The sequence below is a fragment of the Aquarana catesbeiana genome, linkage group LG02 (assembly GCF_042186555.1).
Source record: "Aquarana catesbeiana isolate 2022-GZ linkage group LG02, ASM4218655v1, whole genome shotgun sequence".
NCBI classification, from domain to species: domain Eukaryota; kingdom Metazoa; phylum Chordata; class Amphibia; order Anura; family Ranidae; genus Aquarana; species Aquarana catesbeiana.
Window position 1 is genome coordinate 159,451,352 of NC_133325.1, and position 20,837 is coordinate 159,472,188.

A 20,837-nucleotide genomic window follows, 5' to 3' on the forward strand; every position below is an offset into this window, starting at 1 on the left:
ATTGTATTGTATTGTTACAAGACAATACCAGATTTAACCAGCAGCAAGTGTAATCTATAACTACAGCCTTATGTCCCTAAAACAACTGTGGAGTGTGTAGGAGATTATAGGCCTTCATATATTACGCAGACAAATTCTGAACATAGTGGGGATTTTCCATTTTCCTGGAGGTCTCTCTCTAAAGAAAGATGGGTACACTTTAGGTATTTTATCACTGCTTGAAATTGAGTTTCATTACTATTTATATTCTCTATCCTTCATATTATCTCATACAATATTGCTAGGTAGTTTAAAACCCATGAGCGAATGATAGAAAGCATGTGTAGTGCAAGCTTTGAATCATTACATGTACTGTAGTTCTTTGCATTCTCAGCTTCATGTTAACCTGCTCTTGGAAAGAACTACCATGTCTCTTCTCTTTGTTTTGTAAGTGGTATTAATGCAGTGAAACATGCATGCAATATATTAACTGCCAATGCACAAAATCACATAAAAGCCATGTTCCCTCTTAGGGTTTCAGGGCTGGGAAAATATGTTTTCAATGTGTGGATTATGATTCAGCAATGTAGCTATAGACTACAGCAATCTTCGTATTTGATGTTATTAATAATATTGGCTTGCACACCTTTTATTACATTTCATATCATGATTGCATCCTAATGTAATAATGGATATTAAACAACTCTTCACTAACAAAGCCACAAAATTGTGTAAAACTCAAATTAAACTATGGGTACATACATGGCAAATTTATATTTCAAAGCTGTAGAGTTAGAATAACCATAAAACTGCTAGTGCTAAGGACAGCTTAACTTAATACTAAAAATTAAAGCTCAAGGCATGCCAAAAAGTTATTATAGTTTAAAATAGAATTGGGAAGGGTTAAAAAAAACTCTGTTTGGGATTTTGCCACAGTTTTTACCCTACTGACAGAGGGGACAGAAAGAGGGGGAATATCTCTCCAGCAAGGAAAGGAGCGAGGAATGGTTGATGATTTTGTTTTCTGACCTATGATACCAGTTCTCACTTCTTGTCTTAGTTTTTTATTACTAAACCTTGAGGAAAAACTCTTGTGCAATAAAATCCTGACAGAAGTTCCAACCCTTCCCCACTCTATAAAAAATTGGTGTAGTTGAGCTTTATTTAAAGGGTGTTTAGTAAATGATCAATTGCAGCTGGAGGTCCCAAAGCATCCTCCAAGCCACCCAAAGACATTTTTGCTGAATTCTGTTTCAGAATGAACAGTAAAGTTCATATGCTTTATCTGCATCAAAAGGTCATTATTTTGGCCAAGAAAGGGAGGATAGTATGAGACATTGCCACAAGAGTCTCCAAAATTAGAAATCAGCCTTATTTCTTATTCTTGTTCTGGAAAGTGCCTGAAATGGGATATAATTGTTTCTCTAAAAAATGTAAAGTAGCCTTTTCTCTGCCAACCGATTGTTGAAATATGAAAGTTTGAAATAACTGCAATGCCCACTGTCACCAGTCAGATTCACACCACTGGTCCTTAGAAAGCAAAGAAAAGGTCAAAACATCATGACATGGATCAAAAGATCAACTCATTTTGGAGGTTAAGAAAAATTTCCCTTCATCAGGACTTAAAATGCTGCATGAAACGCTGGACCCTGGGATCTTAAAAAATAATAATTCAATGCTTGTTTAGTATTCATGATTAGCATCATCCTGTGCAAATTGTAGCTCGCCTTTCTTAAAAGAAAGCAGTGAGCTGTATATTTTCACCTTTATGCAAAAAGGGATGGTTAAATATTCTTAGCAATGACTCAAAATATGAATCAAAACGTGTCTCTTTAGTTTTAAAAAGGAGGGAATATGGCTTTTTACAATTTGAGCTTGCATAACATGCATGCTCAGCTGGCTGCCTGATATATATTTATATGACCTGTGTATCCACCAGTATGGCCTTTTAACACTACCCACTTCTAATGCTTAGCGAAGGTTATCTTTGCTAATCCTTGAATATCCCTCTAAAGGCCACTTGCCGATATGAATATATATATATATATGAATATTCTAATCACATCCTGCAGGTAAATTATTGTCACATGGTGTTTTTCAACACAGCAACAACCTTGTTAAAGCATTATGTACAAGGACCTTTGCCTTGTGTAGCCCTCAGCTCTCTTTATAGTTTTGTATCATGTTATCCTTTGCCTTTACTCATCAAAGCCATCAAAGCTCAACCACACCTAAAACAAGAGGTTATCAACCATTGATAATAAGTTTTTTGATATGACAACATCTGCAATTCAGAATCAGAGCATAAAGGTTACTAGCATTTATTTTTGTTACCCAATCAAAATGATGGACATGGATTACAGAGACCCTTAATGCAAAAATGATATCATAGTAGAACTTTGGTTACAAATTGCTGCATATCCCACCCACCACAAAGCCCACCAAGACTGATTTTTCCAGCAGTAACTCCTAGAGTACTGTGAGCCCAGGCTGTGACACACCCCTGGAAGTGTGTCACAAAAAGGCTAGGCTTATGGGAAAGGTTAGAGTCATGTGCTGGCTGTCAGTAATGGAGGAAGAAGCTGTGAGCAGCACTGAAGTGTGGAGAGGGTAAGTAAAACTTAGGCACATTTCTTTTAATACAGGATGGGGGGGGGGGGGGGATAAAAAAAATGGGAATCCACTTTAAGGCAATCTTAGTAGTTGGTGTCCATATTTAACTAGAGATTGCAGTGCACCTACTTAGTATTCCTAGGCTCAGCTAATAACTTGGCCATGTTCTTGTGCACAATTTACATATCTAATGTCAGTGGCTTGGATGTAGTCTAACTTCTTCAGATGTTTTTACCCTCCTCCCACTCAGTGGTAACCACCCTCCCCCACTGATTTTACTGATTTTCCTCAAAATCTCTACCCTGCGCATACTTTCTGATTGGTAACTTAATAGGCCTTAAGGTCTGTTAGCTGTTCTTTTCCCAGCAAGCTTTCATCCTACATCATGTCCATGATTTATATGGTCTTTACAGAAGCTAGGGCCACTTATTACTTTAAATTAATTTCAGCCCCCTTTGTTAAGTTTTGGATAGAGTATGCAAGGGATAAGGCAGATTTCACATTGGTAGAAAGTTCAGTAAATTTCACCAGTGAGACTCTCATAGCAGTAAATAATCTGAGAGGGGTTTAAACACTTCCTAAAATATGTTCCTTATTGTATGTATCACCATATCCTTACCCTTAGAGTTCCACAAAACCTGAGCTGTGCATGAGCTGTGCCAACATGAGGAGGAAAGCCTGTTCCTTTTAATGTTGTGTACCAACAAAACATGGTTTTCTGCATTTTTGTGCATTATAAAAATTCTATGTGGCACTAGTTTATTGAATTGGAATATGTATTCCAAAATCATGCTTCTAAAACATTGAGTTGGAATTATACTGTTTAGAGGATCTGTTCATGTTTAACAGCCTTCTTGTCTTTCACATGCTTAAGCAAAGCATACCTGTCAGTGGCCTTTAATTCCAATCCCCCCCACCCCCACCTCCTATAATATCAAGTCTTGTTCAGCTAGTAGGTTATGTACTTTACTACAGTGTTCTTTTCTTCCAACACAGGTTGTAGTCAACGCTTTGGTTGGAGCTATCCCTTCCATTATGAATGTATTGCTGGTCTGCCTTATATTTTGGCTGATTTTCAGCATCATGGGTGTCAACTTATTTGCTGGCAAATACTACTACTGTTACAATGAGACAGCTGAAGACAGATTTCTAATAGAAGAAGTAAACAATCTGACAGAATGTGAAAATCTCATAAATCAGAACTTTACTGAAGTCAGATGGAAAAATGTAAAGATTAACTTTGACAACGTTGGAGCTGGATACCTTGCATTGCTTCAAGTAGTAAGCTCTGTTTTATGTGTATAGTGCTTGTAAAGGCTGTATTTGTTAAGTACTTTTGTTTTTACATATCTGAGAGCCAAGAAATTAGTACTTTTGATTATAGTACCTACTTGTGATTATCTGATGCTTTATATTATTTCTCTTATTGCATCACTAACATTGACACCCATTTTACATATAGCATTTTGGTCTTGTCTGTATAAGTGATCCTTGGAACATACATTTTAATGATTTTTTATTTATTTTTTTAATTTTAACTTTTCAGGCTACGTTTAAAGGATGGATGGATATTATGTATGCAGCAGTAGACTCTAGGAAGGTAAGCATGTGAAGAATTGTATAATGGTTCTTTTTACACATCTGAGTGGTATGCTCAGCTGCAGGAACTGCTGATCCTAATGTGCCACATTTCAGTGCACAAAATACACTGGGGGGCTGCTAGATATTTTTGAATAATGTTTTCTTAGCACACAAGTGTTTGAGCCATAGAACCCCTGTGCCCAACTTGTAGCCTTTTGCCACTTACTATGCGACCCTCTGAGCCCCTGGAGATATAGCCTGTGTTTTCCTTACCTAGGTGTTTATTCAGTTCAGTAAGGGAAACTATTCTTTCGAATGTCTTCCAAGAAGTAACTGTTTTGGTTTATTTATTTTAAAAAATCTTACTTACAGGATTATTTTTAAGGCGGCTGCATGGAGCACAGATGTGGGAGCATTGATTTGTAATCTCTAGTAGTGTCATTTAATAAGTCTCCAGTCAATTACAGTCTCATGAAGCATATCCCCAGTCTCCAACAACCTCCATAATATGTTTGCAGTCTTGGACAGCTGTCCTTAGAATCACATTCACTGAATATTATGTGTGGCCTGTTGGTCATGTCAGGGGCTGCACTTGGGGTCCCCTTATCAAATGAGTAGATTTTCACTGCCTTAGAATATTGCAATATTAAAAGTAGCCCTGTCATAAACCTGGCTTACCCATGTTAGAAAAAACATAAGCAGACGTTACCTTTAGACCCCTTTCACACTGGGGTGCTTTGCAGGCGCTACAGTGCTAAAAATAGCACATGCAAAGCGCCCTGAAACAGCCGCTGCTGTGTCTCCAGTGTGAAAGCCCCGAGGGCTTTCACACAGGAGCAGTGCGCTAGCAGGACGGTATAAAAAGTCCTGCTAGCAGCATTTTTGGAGCGGTGAAGGAGCGGTGTGTATACCGCTCCTTCACCACTCCTGCCCATTGAAATCAATGGGACAGCGCTTTGCGGTGGTTTTAACCCTTTCTCGGCCGGTAGTGGGGGGTTAAAACCTCCCCACTAGCGTCCGAATAGCGCCGCTAAAACTACAGTAAAGCAGTGCTAAAAATAGCGCCGTTCTACTGCCAGCGCCCGCACCGCCCCAGTGTGAAAGGGGTCTTAAGTAAAAACATAAAACAGTCAATTTATCCAGAGGTATCAGCAGCTGAATTCGTATGTCAGTTTTTAAAAGATGCCCTTCCTACCTCCAGAGCCTGACTGTTAGTTCATTAATGCAATGTGTGGCCTCACTCATCATAATGAATGTGGTTAAAAACAAAAAACAAATGTAAGATTTGCATGTAATCTTATTTGCCTTTTAATCTTGAGTTATTGCTTGTTTCTTCATATGCCCAGTATGAATTTTTCTAGTTGTGTGAAAGATATAGGGGTGTATTTGTTTCACCCCATTGGAATTGGCATTTCCAGACATTGCACGTTTAGGGAAATCAGGACTCTTTTTTAGGCCTAAGTCAATACGTAAGGAAAAATTTGGACATGCTGGTGATTTCACACTAGGAATGATCAGTAGAGAAATAAGCAGCAGGCCTCTTCTGTCATACACTTTTCTATTAACTTAATAATTTACACTTTACAGTATCTGTAGCACTACCCCGAAGGAGCGTCTTGATAATTTGGGTTCTGTGTCTGGACTCCAAAAACAACCTCAGCCCCTTTAACTTGGCTCGGATTAATACCAGAAAATAGACACAAGACCGTTTAGTGGTAAATTAAATCAATATATTGGTACCGATTAGAGTAAATGATGGTATGAGCATAAATGAGCATACCTGTAGATACAGACACAGTCTGCTAGATAATGTAATCACCATGCCAAAGTAAATTAGAACAGAGTTATGTACTACTATACTGCAATCAACTCATAACTCAGCAAAGACAGCAATAAACAGTGCATATAAACATTAAATGCAATATGAATAGTGCACTCTAGGAGAATGACTAGAATATGATGCAATATCCCCTGAGAGGTACCTCTTAGCATAAGAAATAGGTAAAGGTCTCCGGTATCAGCTGTAAAAAGGCAGCTTTTAGTCATATGTTCTCAGCCGGCTAGCGTTAGGGCCCAATTGTACCATTCTCTCCTCTGGACTGCAGTTCCCACAGTGCAGTATTGCCTGACACAGTCTACTGATCCCTTTCTGCTCAGTTGCTCCCTCCTCTTGCTGATATAGATGTTAACCAGTTCAGCAACGCAGGGCAGCAGCTACAGAAAGCAGCTGCAGCCAATGTTTCTCTCCATTCTTAGCCAAGCACCTGTCTACACATCTCTTTGCATACATATTGATTTTTGTAGTATATCTAGCACAAAATACCGAGAGTAATATTCTAATTAAACAAAAAAGGAGGTGGAAAAAATGGACTTTATAGGCACCAAACATAAAATTATATATAAACATTTTATTATATACATGATACAAAAAACATCAACATGTTAAAACATTGCAATTAAAGTGCAGAAAACTAGCTAGATCTCTCTCATGGGGGGTCATAGACTCCAAAGGGACATACCCTTAAAACAGGGACATATCCCTCTAATCAAGTATAAAGGACATCAAACCTAAAAAGCTCTACATGTTTCACAATTGAATGCTTCTTCATGAGCTCGTTTGATTGGTCTGTAGAAAAAAAGAGAGAAAAAACACAAAAGCAAAAAGTACATACAATTAATATTGAACTTGAAAAATCTTGGTAGAACGTCTCATACATTAGCGGGGAGGAAGAAACCAGCAGGTGGGCCCTACATGGGACATGCAACAGGTGAAAACAGCTCACATGTGGGGACGTGCCTGGTAGCAGAACCATAAAAAGTGTGAAAAGAAAACGAAAATGAAAGCAGCAGAGATAAAGAAGGGTTAAATATCTCTGCTGCCAGGAATGAGGGAAAAGAAAGGGTGTGACAACTCACCAAGCATTAGTTGGGGTATAGTGAAAAGTTTCACTCCATGCAGGAGAAAAATCAATATAATGGTAAAATATAAACATATATAGTTGAGCCTACCTTAGAGGAAACGATTAAATGTTGCCTCTATATGACTGGAAAATGCTCGATAAAAAATACGCTTTTTAGTTTAATTTTGTTTAATTAGATTAAAATTTAGGACGTGGCACTGCCCTACCTAGTTAATTCCCACAGACCCATCCTGTGTTGGAATTTGGTTCTCTTTTTTGCTGAGAGTAATATTCATTAAGTAAAGTAGCGACACATTTATATGCATATCAGGCTGCCTGTCAATAAGCAAATTATAAAGTACAACAATTTTTTACATACCTGAAATCTTGGGCAGCTAACTGCAACAGCTTTACACAGGTCTGCAATGTATTTACCATTGCATATGAGACAAATTTTCACTCAAAACAGACATACAATGAAGAATTGGTCAGGAGCAGCATTTATTCTGTCGCAGTGCTATTTTTAGAGCAGCTGAGGGGTGAATTTATGAATGATGTTGCCTAATTATCATAAACCTGTCCTAACCTTGTCTCTAAACCTAACAGTGTTAGGTTTAACACTGTCTTCCTTTGCAAAAGAATTAATAAATGTGCCCTGGCTTGTTAAGCTTTTATGTAGTTTGCATTTCTATTTTCGGCTGTATATTAACATTTCATTTAAATATGTTTTAGGTCACGGAACAGCCAAAATATGAAGACAACATCTATATGTATATTTACTTTGTCATTTTTATAATCTTTGGGTCTTTTTTCACCCTAAATTTATTCATTGGTGTCATCATTGATAACTTTAACCAGCAGAAGAAAAAGATAAGTATTAGTGCTGTATACTATGCATGATACAAAACATCATATGTATTTTATGTCTTGTTAAAACAAAAAATAGAAAAAACTTTCTAAGTGTAGGCAATCAAGTTCTTGACACTGAACAGAGGGGACATTGTGTATTTAATGAAAAGGCACTGTTACTTTGTTATAAATAATTGGAAATAATATAGTAAAGGATAGCTAGGGGACAAATAATACATTTTAGGGAGGCATTGCCTAGCTCTGGGTTTTGAATTGGAAATAACAAAGATTTGCATTTTGTGTTTGCTTTGAATGTTTTCATGCAGATTTGTTTGATCTTCAAACATTTACACAAGGTGGGTAGTAATAATGGTACACTGTACTGTGTACTGTTATGCCCTGTACACACGGTCGGATTTTCGGATGGAAAAAGTGCGATCGGATTGTGTTCTCACAAATTCCGAATGTGTGTGGGCTCCATCTGACTTTTTCCGTCGGAATTTCTGACACACAAAGTTTGAGAGCAGGATATAAAATTTTCCAACAACGTGCCACGCATGCTCAGAATAAATTAAGAGACGAAAGCTATTGGCTACTGCCCCGTTTATAGTCCTGACGTTTTACGACACCATGTTCAGAACAATCTAATTTTCCGACAACTTTGTGCGGCTGTGTGTATGCAAGACAAGTTTGGCCCATAATCCGTCAGAAAAAATCAGATGGATTTTGCTGTAGGAATGTCCGATCAATGTCCGATTGTGTGTACAGGGCATAAGAATGATATGATTCTCTAACTGAGCAAATCTGCCTTCCTATATTCAGGAGAATCAGTTTGCTCAACCATGTCCGATAGACAGCCTTATCGCAAGGGACAATACAGGACTCAGGGTTAAATTGTATGTCTGGACAAAAAAAACAAACAAACACATATTTCATACATATCTGCAAAACATATACATTTCCCCACGTGTTGTCTCTTTAAAAATGCTGCACAGAAAGATACCAATTGATTCTGCCAGAAATCCAGTGAGTTCCTCACTTCCTTTCCTGCTGGAATACAGAATACCTCCTCCTTATGAGAAGTGGGTGGTGGGGATTCTGTAATCTATAACAGCAGCTCACTAAAAGAAGTTAGAAGCTTACAGGATTTCTGGCAGACCAACAGGCATTCTTCTGTTCTTGCAACCTTTTGAAAGGGGATAAAACAAAAAAAGTGTGCATGTATTGCTGGGATGTATTGAATATGTTTTTTCTTGGCCTACATACATTTTTTTCCAGCAGTACTGCAGGTACATTCCCAAATTCCTTTTGCGGGCATGTCTGATATGATACTATTGACTGGGGTCAAGTTCTACATAATTGACTTGAATAACTTGAATAACTATCAGTGATGCAGAGTGAGAAATGGTGTCAGCAAAATTTTGTGTGAAATCGTTGCAAATTATCTATAATGACCCCATAGTTTATATGAAGCTAAATGGTGAAGTTGCATATGCGTAAAATTACAGATTCCTGGCTGTTTGCAAACGTCGGCCATAGTTCGGGTGGGCAAACTAGCCAATATTGCCAGTTTGTTCCTGTAAATCCAAAGATCATCCTTAAAGTGGTTGTAAACCCTTAAAAAAAAACAAAAAAAAAAACCTGCAAGACAAAGGCATAGTGAGCTAGTATACATAGCATACTAGCTCATTATGTATTACTTACCTTAGATCGAAGCCCCCGCAGCCGTCCTTGACCCCCCCTCCGGCCGTGGACATCTCTCCCGGAGCTTACTTCCGGGTATCGCTGCTCCAGCGCTGTGATTGGCCAGAGCTGCGATGACGTCGTGCGCACGGGAGCCGCCGGTAACAGCACATCTAACTGGAGCAGCGGCACATTGTGCCATTGCTTCAGTGCTTTGGCACATGCAGACACAGGGTATAACTCCTAAACCGTGCAGGTTTAGGAGATATCCAGGGTAGCTACAGGTAATCCTTAATGTACCTGTAGCATAAAGTTTTAAAAATGGGTTTACAACCACTTTAATAACTACTACTTATGTTCCACCTACTGCTTGGAACACCAGTGTGCTTATTCTATTCACATAACATATATGCAATAATCTCAATTACAGTTAGGTCCACATATATTTGGACACAGGCACAATTTTCATACTTTGACTCTGTATACCACCAGAATAATATTAAAACAAAACAATCCAAATTAATTTGAAGTGCAGACTTTCAGCTTTAATTCAAGGGGTTGAACATAAGTATCAAGTACAGATTTTAGAAACTGCAACCATTTTTACACACGTCCCCCCCCCCCCCCCCCGTTTTCAGGGGGCTCAAATGTAATTGGACAAATTAATATAATCATAAATAAAATGTTCATTTTTAATATTTTGTTGAGAATCCTTTACTGGCAATACCTGCCTGAAATCTAAAACCAAAGACTGGGTTTCCTCCTTTCTGATGCTTTGCCAGGCTCTAACTGTAGCTTTCTTCAGTTGTTCTTTGTTTGTGGGTCTTTCTGCCTTTAGCTTTGCTTTCAGAAAGTGAAATGCATGCTCAGTTGGGTTGAGATCAGGTGATTGACGCAGCCATTGCAGAATATTCCACTTCTATTTCTTTCAGAAGCTCTTGGGTTGCTTTTGCAGTGTGTTTTGGATCATTGTCCATCTGTACTGTGAAGCGCCGTCCAATCAATTTTGCTGCATTTGGCTGAATCTGGGCTGACAGTATATCTCTAAACACTGCAGAATTCATCCGGCTGCTTCTGTCTTCTGTCACATGATCAATAAACACCAATGACCCAGTGCCACTGGAATCCATGCATGCCCATGCCATCACACTGCCTCCACCATGTTTTACAGATGAAGTTGTATGCTTTGGATCATGAGCTGTTCCAAGCCTTCTCCACATTTTTTCCTTCCCGTCATTCTGGTACAGATTAATCTTAGTTTCATCTGTCCAAAGAATGCTTTTCCAGAACTGGTCTGGCTTTTTTAGATTTTTTTGGCAAAGTCTAATCTGGCTTTTCTGTTCTTCAGGCTTATAAATGGTTTGCACCTTGTGAACCCTCTGTATTTGCTCTTATGAAGTCTTCTCTTGATTGTAGACTTTGACAATGATATGCCCACCTTCTGGAGAGTGTCCTTCAGTTGTCTAGATGTTGTGAATGGATTTTTCTTTATTATAGAGAGGATCCTGCGATCATCCACCACTATTGTCTTCTGTGGATGTCCTTGCCTTTTTATGTTGCTGAGCTCAGCAGTGCATTCTTCTTTCCTCTGAATGTACCAAACTGTTGATTTGGCCATTCCTAATATTGCTGCTATCTCTCTGATAGATTTGTTTTGTTTTTGAAGCCTTACAATGGTTTGTTTCACTTGCATTTACAGCTCCTTTGAACGCATGATGTAGGTTCACAGCAATAGCTTCCAAATGCAAATACCACATTTAGAATCCACTCCAGACCTTTTATCTACTTAATTGATAAAGAAATAACGAAGGAGTAGCCCGCACTTGGCCATGAAACAGCTTTTGATTCAATTGTCCAATTACTTTTGGTCCCTTGAAAATGGGGATGGCTATTCTTAAGAGCTGTAATTCCTAAACCCTTTCTCCGATTTGGATGTACATACCCTCAAATTAAACATGAGAGTGTGCACTTTCAGCCCATATCCATTATTTAACTATAGCTTGAATATGTTTTGGTAAATACTTGAAAAAATCTAAAATTGTGACTGTGTCCAAATATATATGTACCTAACTGTATATGGTGTACAAATGGCAAAATTCATGCGAAATGTCCAAATGGGGTTTTCCTATTTTTGACACACATGTCAAATTCCACAGAAACATGCATTGCGAATCATTGTTTATTTTTTGCACAAGTACACATGTCGCAATCTGCACTTTTTTAATGTTGGACCACTGATAATTTATTGGGCCCAATTTGTTTTGTTTGGCCGGTAGTTGGGTTAGATTGGCACTAAGGTACTGGTGGGAAATCAGTGATGGACTATTTCCCAAGTTGCCATATAGGTTATAACCAGTTTTGTGTTTTCCTCTCCACTTTGGAGGTCAGGATATCTTTATGACAGAAGAGCAGAAAAAATACTACAATGCTATGAAGAAACTGGGCTCGAAGAAACCTCAGAAACCCATCCCGAGGCCATTGGTAAGGCCATGTGTTATTTATATGTTATGTTATATGGGAGGGTGCCTTTATGTGGGGTCTACTTCAAGTGAACACGTTCATAATTTAATACAAGTATTATTATTTTTTTTGCTTTAACCACTTGCTTACTGGGCACCTAAACACCCCTCCTGCCCAGACCAATTTTCAGCTTTTAGCGCTGTCACTCTATACCCAAATGAAATTTGTATATTTTTTTTCCCACAAATAGAGCTTTCTTTTGGTGGTATTTGATCACCTCTGGGTTTTTTATTTTTTGTTAAAAAAATTAAAAAAGACCGAAATTTATTAAAACAAATACAAAACTGTTTTATATTTTGTTAATAAATTTTGCAAACAGGTAATTTTTCTCCTTCATTGATGTACGCTGATGAGGCTACATTGATGGGCACTGATAGGCTGCATTGATGGGCACTGATAATGCAGCACTGATAAGACTGCACTGATGGGCACTAATAGGCGACACTGGTGGGCACTGATGAGGTGGCACTGGTGGGCACTGATAAGTGGCATTGGTGGGCACTGAGAGGTGGCACTGATGGGCAGCACTGAAGGGCATTGATAGGTGGCACTGAAGGGCACTAATAGGTGGCACAGATAGCTAGCACTCATGGGTGGTTGTGATGGGTACTGATTGGGACTGGTAGGTGACACTGATAGGTGGCACTGATGAGGCACTGATTGGCACCACTGGTGGGCATTGATAGGTGGCACTCGTGGGCATTGATAGGTGGCACTGATTGCTGGCACTTATGTACTGGTGGGCACTGATTCGTGGCATTGTGGGCACTGATTCGTGGCACTGGCAGGTGGCACTGGCAGGCGGTACTGGTGGGCACATATGAGGCGGATTCGTAGCCATCATTCGGCTATAGCACAGATCTGAAGGGGTTAATTTAATAGGTGAACTATAGTGCTGTGCATACAGTGCTGTGAAAACGTATTTTCCCCCTTTCTGGATTTTTTTGATTTTTTTGCATAGTTGTCTCACTTAAATGATTCAGATCATCAAACAGATTTTAATATTACAGATAACACAACTAAATCCAAAATGCAGTTTTTAAATGATGATTTCATTTATTAAGGGAAAAAAGCCTGCCTGGGAGTATGTAAAAAATGTATTGTTCCTCCCCCTTTGCTAAATCATGAACGAACTTTGATTAACCACATTTTTTTGAAAAGCTGAGTTAAATTTCACTTGCCACACCCAGGCCTGATTACTGCCAGACCTGTTGAATCAAGATATCACTTAAATAGAAGCTGTCTGACAAAGTGAAGCACGATAACAAGTCTAAAGAAGCAACACACCATGCCATGATCTAAAGAAATTCAAAAACAGATGAGAAACAAAGTAATTGACATGTATCAGTCTGGAAAGGGTGACAACGCAATTTCTAAGGCTTTTGGGACTCCAGTGAACCATGGTGAGAGCCATTATCCACAAGTGGAGAAAACTTGGAACAGTTGTGAACCTTGCCAGGAGTGGCCGGCTTACCAAACTTACTCCAAAAGCACATCCAGGAGGTCATAAAAGAACCCAAAACAACATCTAAAGAACTGAAGGCCTCACTTGCCTCAGTTAAGGTCAGTGTTCATGATTCAACAATAAGAAAGAGATTGGGCAAAAATGGCATCCATGGGAGAATTCCAAGGCAAAAGCCACTGATGACCAAAAAGAACAAAAAAGGCTTGTCTCACATTTGCCAAAAAAACATCTTGATTATCCCCAAGACTTCTGGCAAATATTCTGTGGACTGATGAAATAAGTTGAACTTTTTGGAAGGTGTGCGTTCTGTTACATCTGGTGTAAAATTAACACAGCATTTCACAAAAAGAACATCATACCAACAGTCAAATATGGTGGTGGTAATGTGATGGATCAGGACCTGAACAACTTGTGAAAAAATATGTGTAGCACTAAAGACATGTGCTCATATAAATGAGAACAAGAAATAAAGTGGCAAAGATGTTTTTTACAATCCACAGAGACCAGAAAATGATGATAATCATACAATAGTAATGTAAACCAATCAATACACAACAAATGAAATCATGTGCAGTGAACGAATTGGAAATAATAACTGTGTCAGTGAAACACAATAGGATGTAGTACATAGCCCATATGATGGGTGCATGAGAAATGGAAAACAGTTCTATATTCCGTTTCCAGATAGGCTGGCAAGTATGTGGTCCTGATACACCAGTTGGTGTGCCTGTAGAAACTTCAAATAAGTTAGCAAGTGTGTGGTCCTGGTACTCCAATAGATATACTTGTAGACACTTCCAGACAATAAAAAGAGGTAGGGTACTCTTACCAGCCGTGGTGGACACACATACCGTACGGCATGTGTGTCAAACGAGCTCGTAATCCTTCTGAAGATGTCACACTGGATGCGATGATCGAGGGACCATTCCAAATCACAGGAATGGAAGGAACCGACAGCCAGCAGCCAGATGGATCCAAGACACGTTCACACAAGGATGATGGGTGGATATTCAACAGTACCAGAATGAAAAATGAAGAAAAAGGTACTCCATATGGTGCAGATCAACCAAACGTGGTTTTATTTGGGCATAAAAATCTCACAACAATAAGCAAGTTATATAATAAAAGTGATCACAAGAGTGATAAAATAGAATAAAAGCAATGTGAGGGGCAAAAATTTGCAGGTCTGACACGTTTCGACTGCAAAGTCTTCAACAGGGGCATCATGAACAACCTGAACAACTTGCCATAATTGATGGAACCATGAATTCTGTGCTCTACCAGAAAATCCTGAAAGAGAATGTCCAACCATCAGTTTGTGACCTCAAGCTAAAGCACACTTTGGATATGCAGGACAATGATCTGAAACACACCAGCAAGTTCACCTCCTAATGGCTAAAAACAAAACAAAATTAAGGTTTTCGAGTGGCCTAGTCAAAGTCCGAACTTAAATCCAACTGAGATGCTGTAGCATGACCTTAAACAGGCTGTATATGCTGGAAAACCCTCCAATGTGGCTGAATTAAAACAATTCTGCAAAGCAGAGTGGGACAAAATCCTTCCACAGCAATGTAAATGACTCTTTGCTAGTTATCACAAACGTTTCATTGCAGATGTTGCCGCCAAGAGTGGCACAACCAGTTATTAGGTTTAGGGGGCAATTACTTTTTCACATACTGTAGGGCCAGGCAGGTTTGGACAGTTTTTTTTCCCTTAATAAATAAAATCATAATTTTCAAAAACTGCATTTTGTATTTACTTAGGTTATCCTTGTGTAATAATAAAATTTGTTTGATGATCTAAATCATTTAAGTGTGACAAATATGCAAAAAAAAAAAAAAAATCAAGAAGAGGACAAATACTTTTTCAAAGCACTGTATATCCGTTTCTCTGACAAAAAAATCCTCATTACTCCACATCAATTTAATTGTTGTGCAAGAAGTAGAGGACATACTGTAGTTGGTGTATCCTATAAAAAGGGAGTATAGCTACAGCAAAAGTATTCACCCCCCTTGGCATTTTTCGTGTTTTGTTGCCTCACAACCTGGAATTAACATGGATTGTTTGAGGATTTGCATCATTTAATTTACAGAACATGCCCACAACTTTGAAGATTTTTTTTAATTATTTTGAAGCAAACAACAAATAGAACAAAATAACAGAAAAAGTCAATGTGCATAACTATTCACCCCCCTAAAGTCAATACTTTGTAGAGCCACCTTTTGTGAATATCACAGTTCCAAGTCGCTTTGGATAAGGCTCTATGAGCTTGCCACATCTTACCACTGGGATTTTTGCCCATTCCTCCTTGCAAAACTGCTCCAGCTCCTTCAAGTTGGATGGTTTGCACTTGTGAACAGCAATCTTTAAGTCTGACCACAGATTTTCTATTGGATTGAGGTCTGGGCTTTGACTAGGCCATTCCAACACATTTGCATGTTTCCCCTTAAACCACTCAAGTGTTACTTTAGCAGTGTGTTTGGGGTCATTGTCCTGCTGGAAGGTGAACCTCCATCCTAGCCTCAAATCCCACACAGAGTGGTACAGGTTTTGCTCAAGAATATCCCAGTATTTAGCACCATCCATCTTTCCCTCAACTCTGACCAGCTTCCAGTCCAGACTGCTGAAAAACATCCCCACAGTATGATGCTGCCACCACCATGTTTAACTGTGGTGTTCTTTGGGTGATGTGATGTGTTGGGTTTGCGCCAGACATAGCGTTTTCTTTGATGGCCAAAAAGTTCAATTTTAGTCTCATCAGACCAGAGCACCTTCCTTCATACATTTTGGGAGTCTCCCACATGCCTTTTCGCAAGCTCAAAATGTGCCATTTTGTTTTTTGCTGAAAGTAATGGCTTTCTTCTAGCCACTCTGCCATAAAGCCCAACTCTATGGAGCGTACAGCTTATTGTTGTCCTATGTACAGATACTCCAGTCTCTACTCCAGCTTCTCCAGGGTTACCTTTGGTCTCTGTGCTGCCCCTCTGATTAATGCCCTTCTTGCCTATTCCATGAGTTTGGTGTGCGGCCGTCTCTTGGCAGATTTGCTGTTGTGCCATGTTCTTCCCATTTGATTATGATAGATTTGATGGTGCTCCTAGGGATCATAAAAGATTTGAATATTTTTTTTATAACCTAACACTGACTTGTACTTCTCAACAACATTGTCCCTTACTTGTTTGGAGAGTTCCTTGGTCTTCATGGCAGTGTTTGTTTAGTGGTGCCTCTTGCTTAGATGGTGCAGCCTCTGGGGCCTTTCAAAAAGGTGTGTATATGTAATGACAGATCATGTGACACTTAGATTGCACACAGGTGAAAATCATTTCATTAATTATGTGACTTCTGAAGGTAATTGTTTGCACCAGAGCTTTTTATAGGCTTCATAACAAAGGGGGTGAATACATAGGCACATGACAATTATAATTTTTTTATTTCTGAAAAATATTTTTTTTTATTTATTTTTCTCACTTTACTTGACCAACTTAGACTATTTGTGTTCTGATCCATCACATATAATTCAGATTAAAAAAAACATTGAACTAAAGGTTGTAATGTAAGAAAACTGGTAAAAAGCCAAGGGGGGGGAATACTTTTGCAAGACACTGATTGCTATTTAGTCCAAAACGCCATGCAAACAGCTAAAACACAGATAAAACACATATAGGAGAGCTGCTTTACCTGTCAAAGGATTCTATTTCTATCGATTCATTCCTGAAGTGTGTACATCTATAACAGCATGGAGCCTTCATTTTTCTCTACTGCAGTTAAGCATACAGCCATATCTTATCAGTTCCCTACACTGTGATTAAATGGGCGCTGGAGAAGCAACAAACTGATGAGCTCTCTCTGTGCTCTCTCCTCCTGTTAGCATGTCAATGTGTAACAAAGAAAAACTTTTTTTTTTCTAAAATATCATACAGCTTAGTTCCTTTTAATGCAACTTTGAAGGCAAAAAAAATAAAAAATACATGTTTGGAAATGCCTTTAAGCAGTGTGTGGTGTAAGTGGAACAGTACAACTTTCACAGACAACATTAGTCTCTATATTCTGGCATCACACATTTTTTTTTTCTATTTACCCTCCTTCTTGTAGTTTTTTGGTGGTGTTGTTGTGTTAGTAATAGGGGGTAAGCAGGTTCTGCAAAACATTCTGCATAACCATCTAGACTGAGGTAAGAAAAGGTGCTTCTTCACACCTGAGCTGCCCTCTGATCAATGCACCTGTTACCCCTACACAGGCAGACAACACAGGTGCAAATAACTAGCAAAGAAAAAACAAACACTATAATCAAATTATAAAAATGACTACAGCATTAGCAAACCTAAAAACATGTAAAATAATTGTAAAGCCTCAATGGGACATTGGTTCTACTATTTCTATATTTTTACAGTATATGTTTAATGAACTAACAGTTCATTATATCAGAGCTGCTAGAATTCTAGTTTGAAGGGAGAAAACCCAGACGACCTCTTGTTTGCACAAGAGTCTAAAGGAGTTACCCCCTCTAAAGGAGTCAACACCTTCTCAATTCCTTGGATTTGCAAGGTTGCAAGGTTCCACTACTTTCTATACTTTATTATAGTCCAGGCTATATGGTGTAGAAAACACTGGTATACACTCACAAACATCTCTGTGAGTGTTCTCCTGTAACAACTTGCCTCTCTGTGCTGTTCTGGCTATATTTGTGGCTCTTTTCCGTATGGGCTCAGAGTTTCCCCACTGACTGACTAAACCGCTCGTACATGCATGCAGCTTTATTTATCAAAATCTTTTTTGTTGCAACAAATCCTGCGAAGCCTGTGAAATTGACCCACTGGTATGCCCCTACTAGTATGGCCAGGGTGTCCAGAGTCAGTTCCCAGGACTGTGTTGCTAGAGAGAGGCTTTCTATACAGGCCAGAAGAGATCTGCTCCCTTTCACCTCAAAGAACCACATCAAGGAAAGGTCCCGAATCCTAACTCAAATGTCCAGTGAACTTAAAATTTAAAGGGTTATCATTCAGATCCGCAAAACTCTACAGACCACCAGCATACACAAATATCAAGTCATCAAAATAGCAATGATAACATTTAATATGCGTCCTAAAAGGGTTCATACCTGCAAAGATGCGGGTCCTCTCCCATCAACCTATATAAAGGTTGTCTAGAGATGGGGAAAAAATGAGCACCCTTTGCTGCCCTGCATGTCTGGAGGTAGAAGTCCCCATCAAAAGTAAAAAAGTTTTGCATCAACAAATATTCTAAGCACTCCAAGATGTACTCTCTGTGGATCAAGGTGTAATCACTGTGATGGTCCAGATAAAAAAGATACAGCCATCAAGCTCAAATAATGAGGTATTGAAGAGTATAAGCTGGACACATCACAAGTGTTCCACATGTTGTCCTTCTCCCGGGCCAAATCCTGACATGTTTTTAACAGTTGTTTTGTATCTCTTAGATAGCTGGGGAGTTCTTTTACTTGGGGCCGAAGTTGGTAATCCCCCCATAAACTATAAACTGATGCATTCATTCAAAGAGCCTATTCCAGCTACTATAGACCTAATCCCTTTGGGTTTTAGGGAGATAATAGAAGACAGGGGTAATTGGTGTGGATGGAATCAAGGCTTCACCATCCTGTTTAAAAAGGACCCCTAAGTTAATTCATTTCGGTATGGGTGTGGTCAGGGCACCTTCAAACTTTATTGTGGGATTCGCCTTTAAATTAGCATATGTCTGTTCATCAGACAATTGCCTGGTGGCTTCAGCTTTATATTTGCAGATTCTCGAACTACCACCAGACCACCCTTATCCAAATATTTAATGACTATACCAGTGTCAGGAAGCACGTTTGAATGATTAATTAAGTCAGCAATATCGATTGTTTAATTGATCAGTGTATAACAGTACCTCCAATACAAAAATACATTATTAAAAAGAATTAAGCTGACCATTTAATTGTCGCTGAGATTCCATCCTCTATGAAGATATTCTTTAAGCAAAGTACAATTATGTGAAAGTATGGACTATGAAACTAGAAAAATAAATTGAGATTTATTTTACAATTGAGTCACTTAACAAACATAAATAAGAGTAGAATTGATAGTGTGACACAGACACTGAAATTATATTCACAATTAATTCCTCAATTTACCACGCTAAAACATATTTAGTCACTAGATTAAATCAAAACATTAATTTCCTCTCGTAGATCCCCTAACTGATTATAACTAAACCTGGCAGATAATAATCTGCATTTGTTATATCTATTATTATATCTGTTATTCCACTGCAGCCAGATTAAAGGGCAGAGTCCATCTATGAGTTATGTCAATATGGCTGAAATATAATAATCAAATCCCTAGGTGTAAGGGTATAGTGAGGAGAATATCAAATTAACCAGTAAAAACTATTGCAACTGGAAAATTAAACAGACAAGAAAATTATAGCACACTGTTAGTTGCCGACCAACTCTTCAAAATGACTACCAATGGGTGGAGCTGGATCAAGCAAGATGGAGTCTGTCTTTGGAGATGGATGATGTGTGTCTTTTCTGGTGGATCTTCTGTGTATAGTGGAAGATGTCCTCTATGATGGAATATGAGTCGCCCTCTCCCTGAGCTTGCTTATTTATCTACCAAAAACTATTTTAACCTAGGGGTTCTCCCAGAGGGTGTAGTTGTAAATGTTTACTCGCTTCTAAATGGAGGATCATACTATCAATTAACCATGTGGTTGCATAATAAATAACTTGACCATTAGATGGCACTCTTAGATTAGAAATAACCTATATTAGGTTTTTGGGAATAAAAGGGATTTATTGGATCTCATGTTTATAGGATAAATCCCAATTTTATCCTTAGATTGCTTTAAATTACATTGTATACAGAGGGTATATAGATATATTGCTCCAAGGGTTTGGTGGTATTAGTAGTGACTTTTAATTTTTGCCATATTACTATCTAAATATGAAACCTTGGCTACAGGGATGGAATTATTCATACAGTGACCCATGCTACAATATTAAATGTACTTCCTAAAATATTTTGTACACCCCCTAAGTTATTGCTATCTTACTTTTGAGAATGTATAGTTTATTAAATAGTCTTGTCTATAGTCTCATCACACACATTCCTGGATCATGAGGCTTATCTGTAGTGGGTGTTGTAATGATTACCTGCTGGACACTGGATTTTTCACAGATCAATGCACATATTCACCAGCATACCGTGGATCTTAATATGCAGTCCAAAGCTTTTATTGCAGATAGA

General features: G+C 38.6%; 1 protein-coding gene across 5 annotated transcripts in view; it reads left to right on the plus strand.

Annotated features, from left to right (window-relative positions):
* SCN8A (sodium voltage-gated channel alpha subunit 8) overlaps positions 1-20,837 on the plus strand; it is a 279,033-nt gene that overhangs the window by 238,382 nt on the left and 19,814 nt on the right. For all 5 annotated transcript variants that reach the window (XM_073613696.1, XM_073613692.1, XM_073613693.1 and 2 more), the window contains 4 exons: positions 3,589-3,873; positions 4,139-4,192; positions 7,806-7,943; positions 11,982-12,086. In XM_073613696.1, the coding sequence (XP_073469797.1) occupies positions 3,589-3,873; positions 4,139-4,192; positions 7,806-7,943; positions 11,982-12,086 (582 nt within the window). The remainder of the gene's footprint in view (positions 1-3,588; positions 3,874-4,138; positions 4,193-7,805; positions 7,944-11,981; positions 12,087-20,837) is intronic.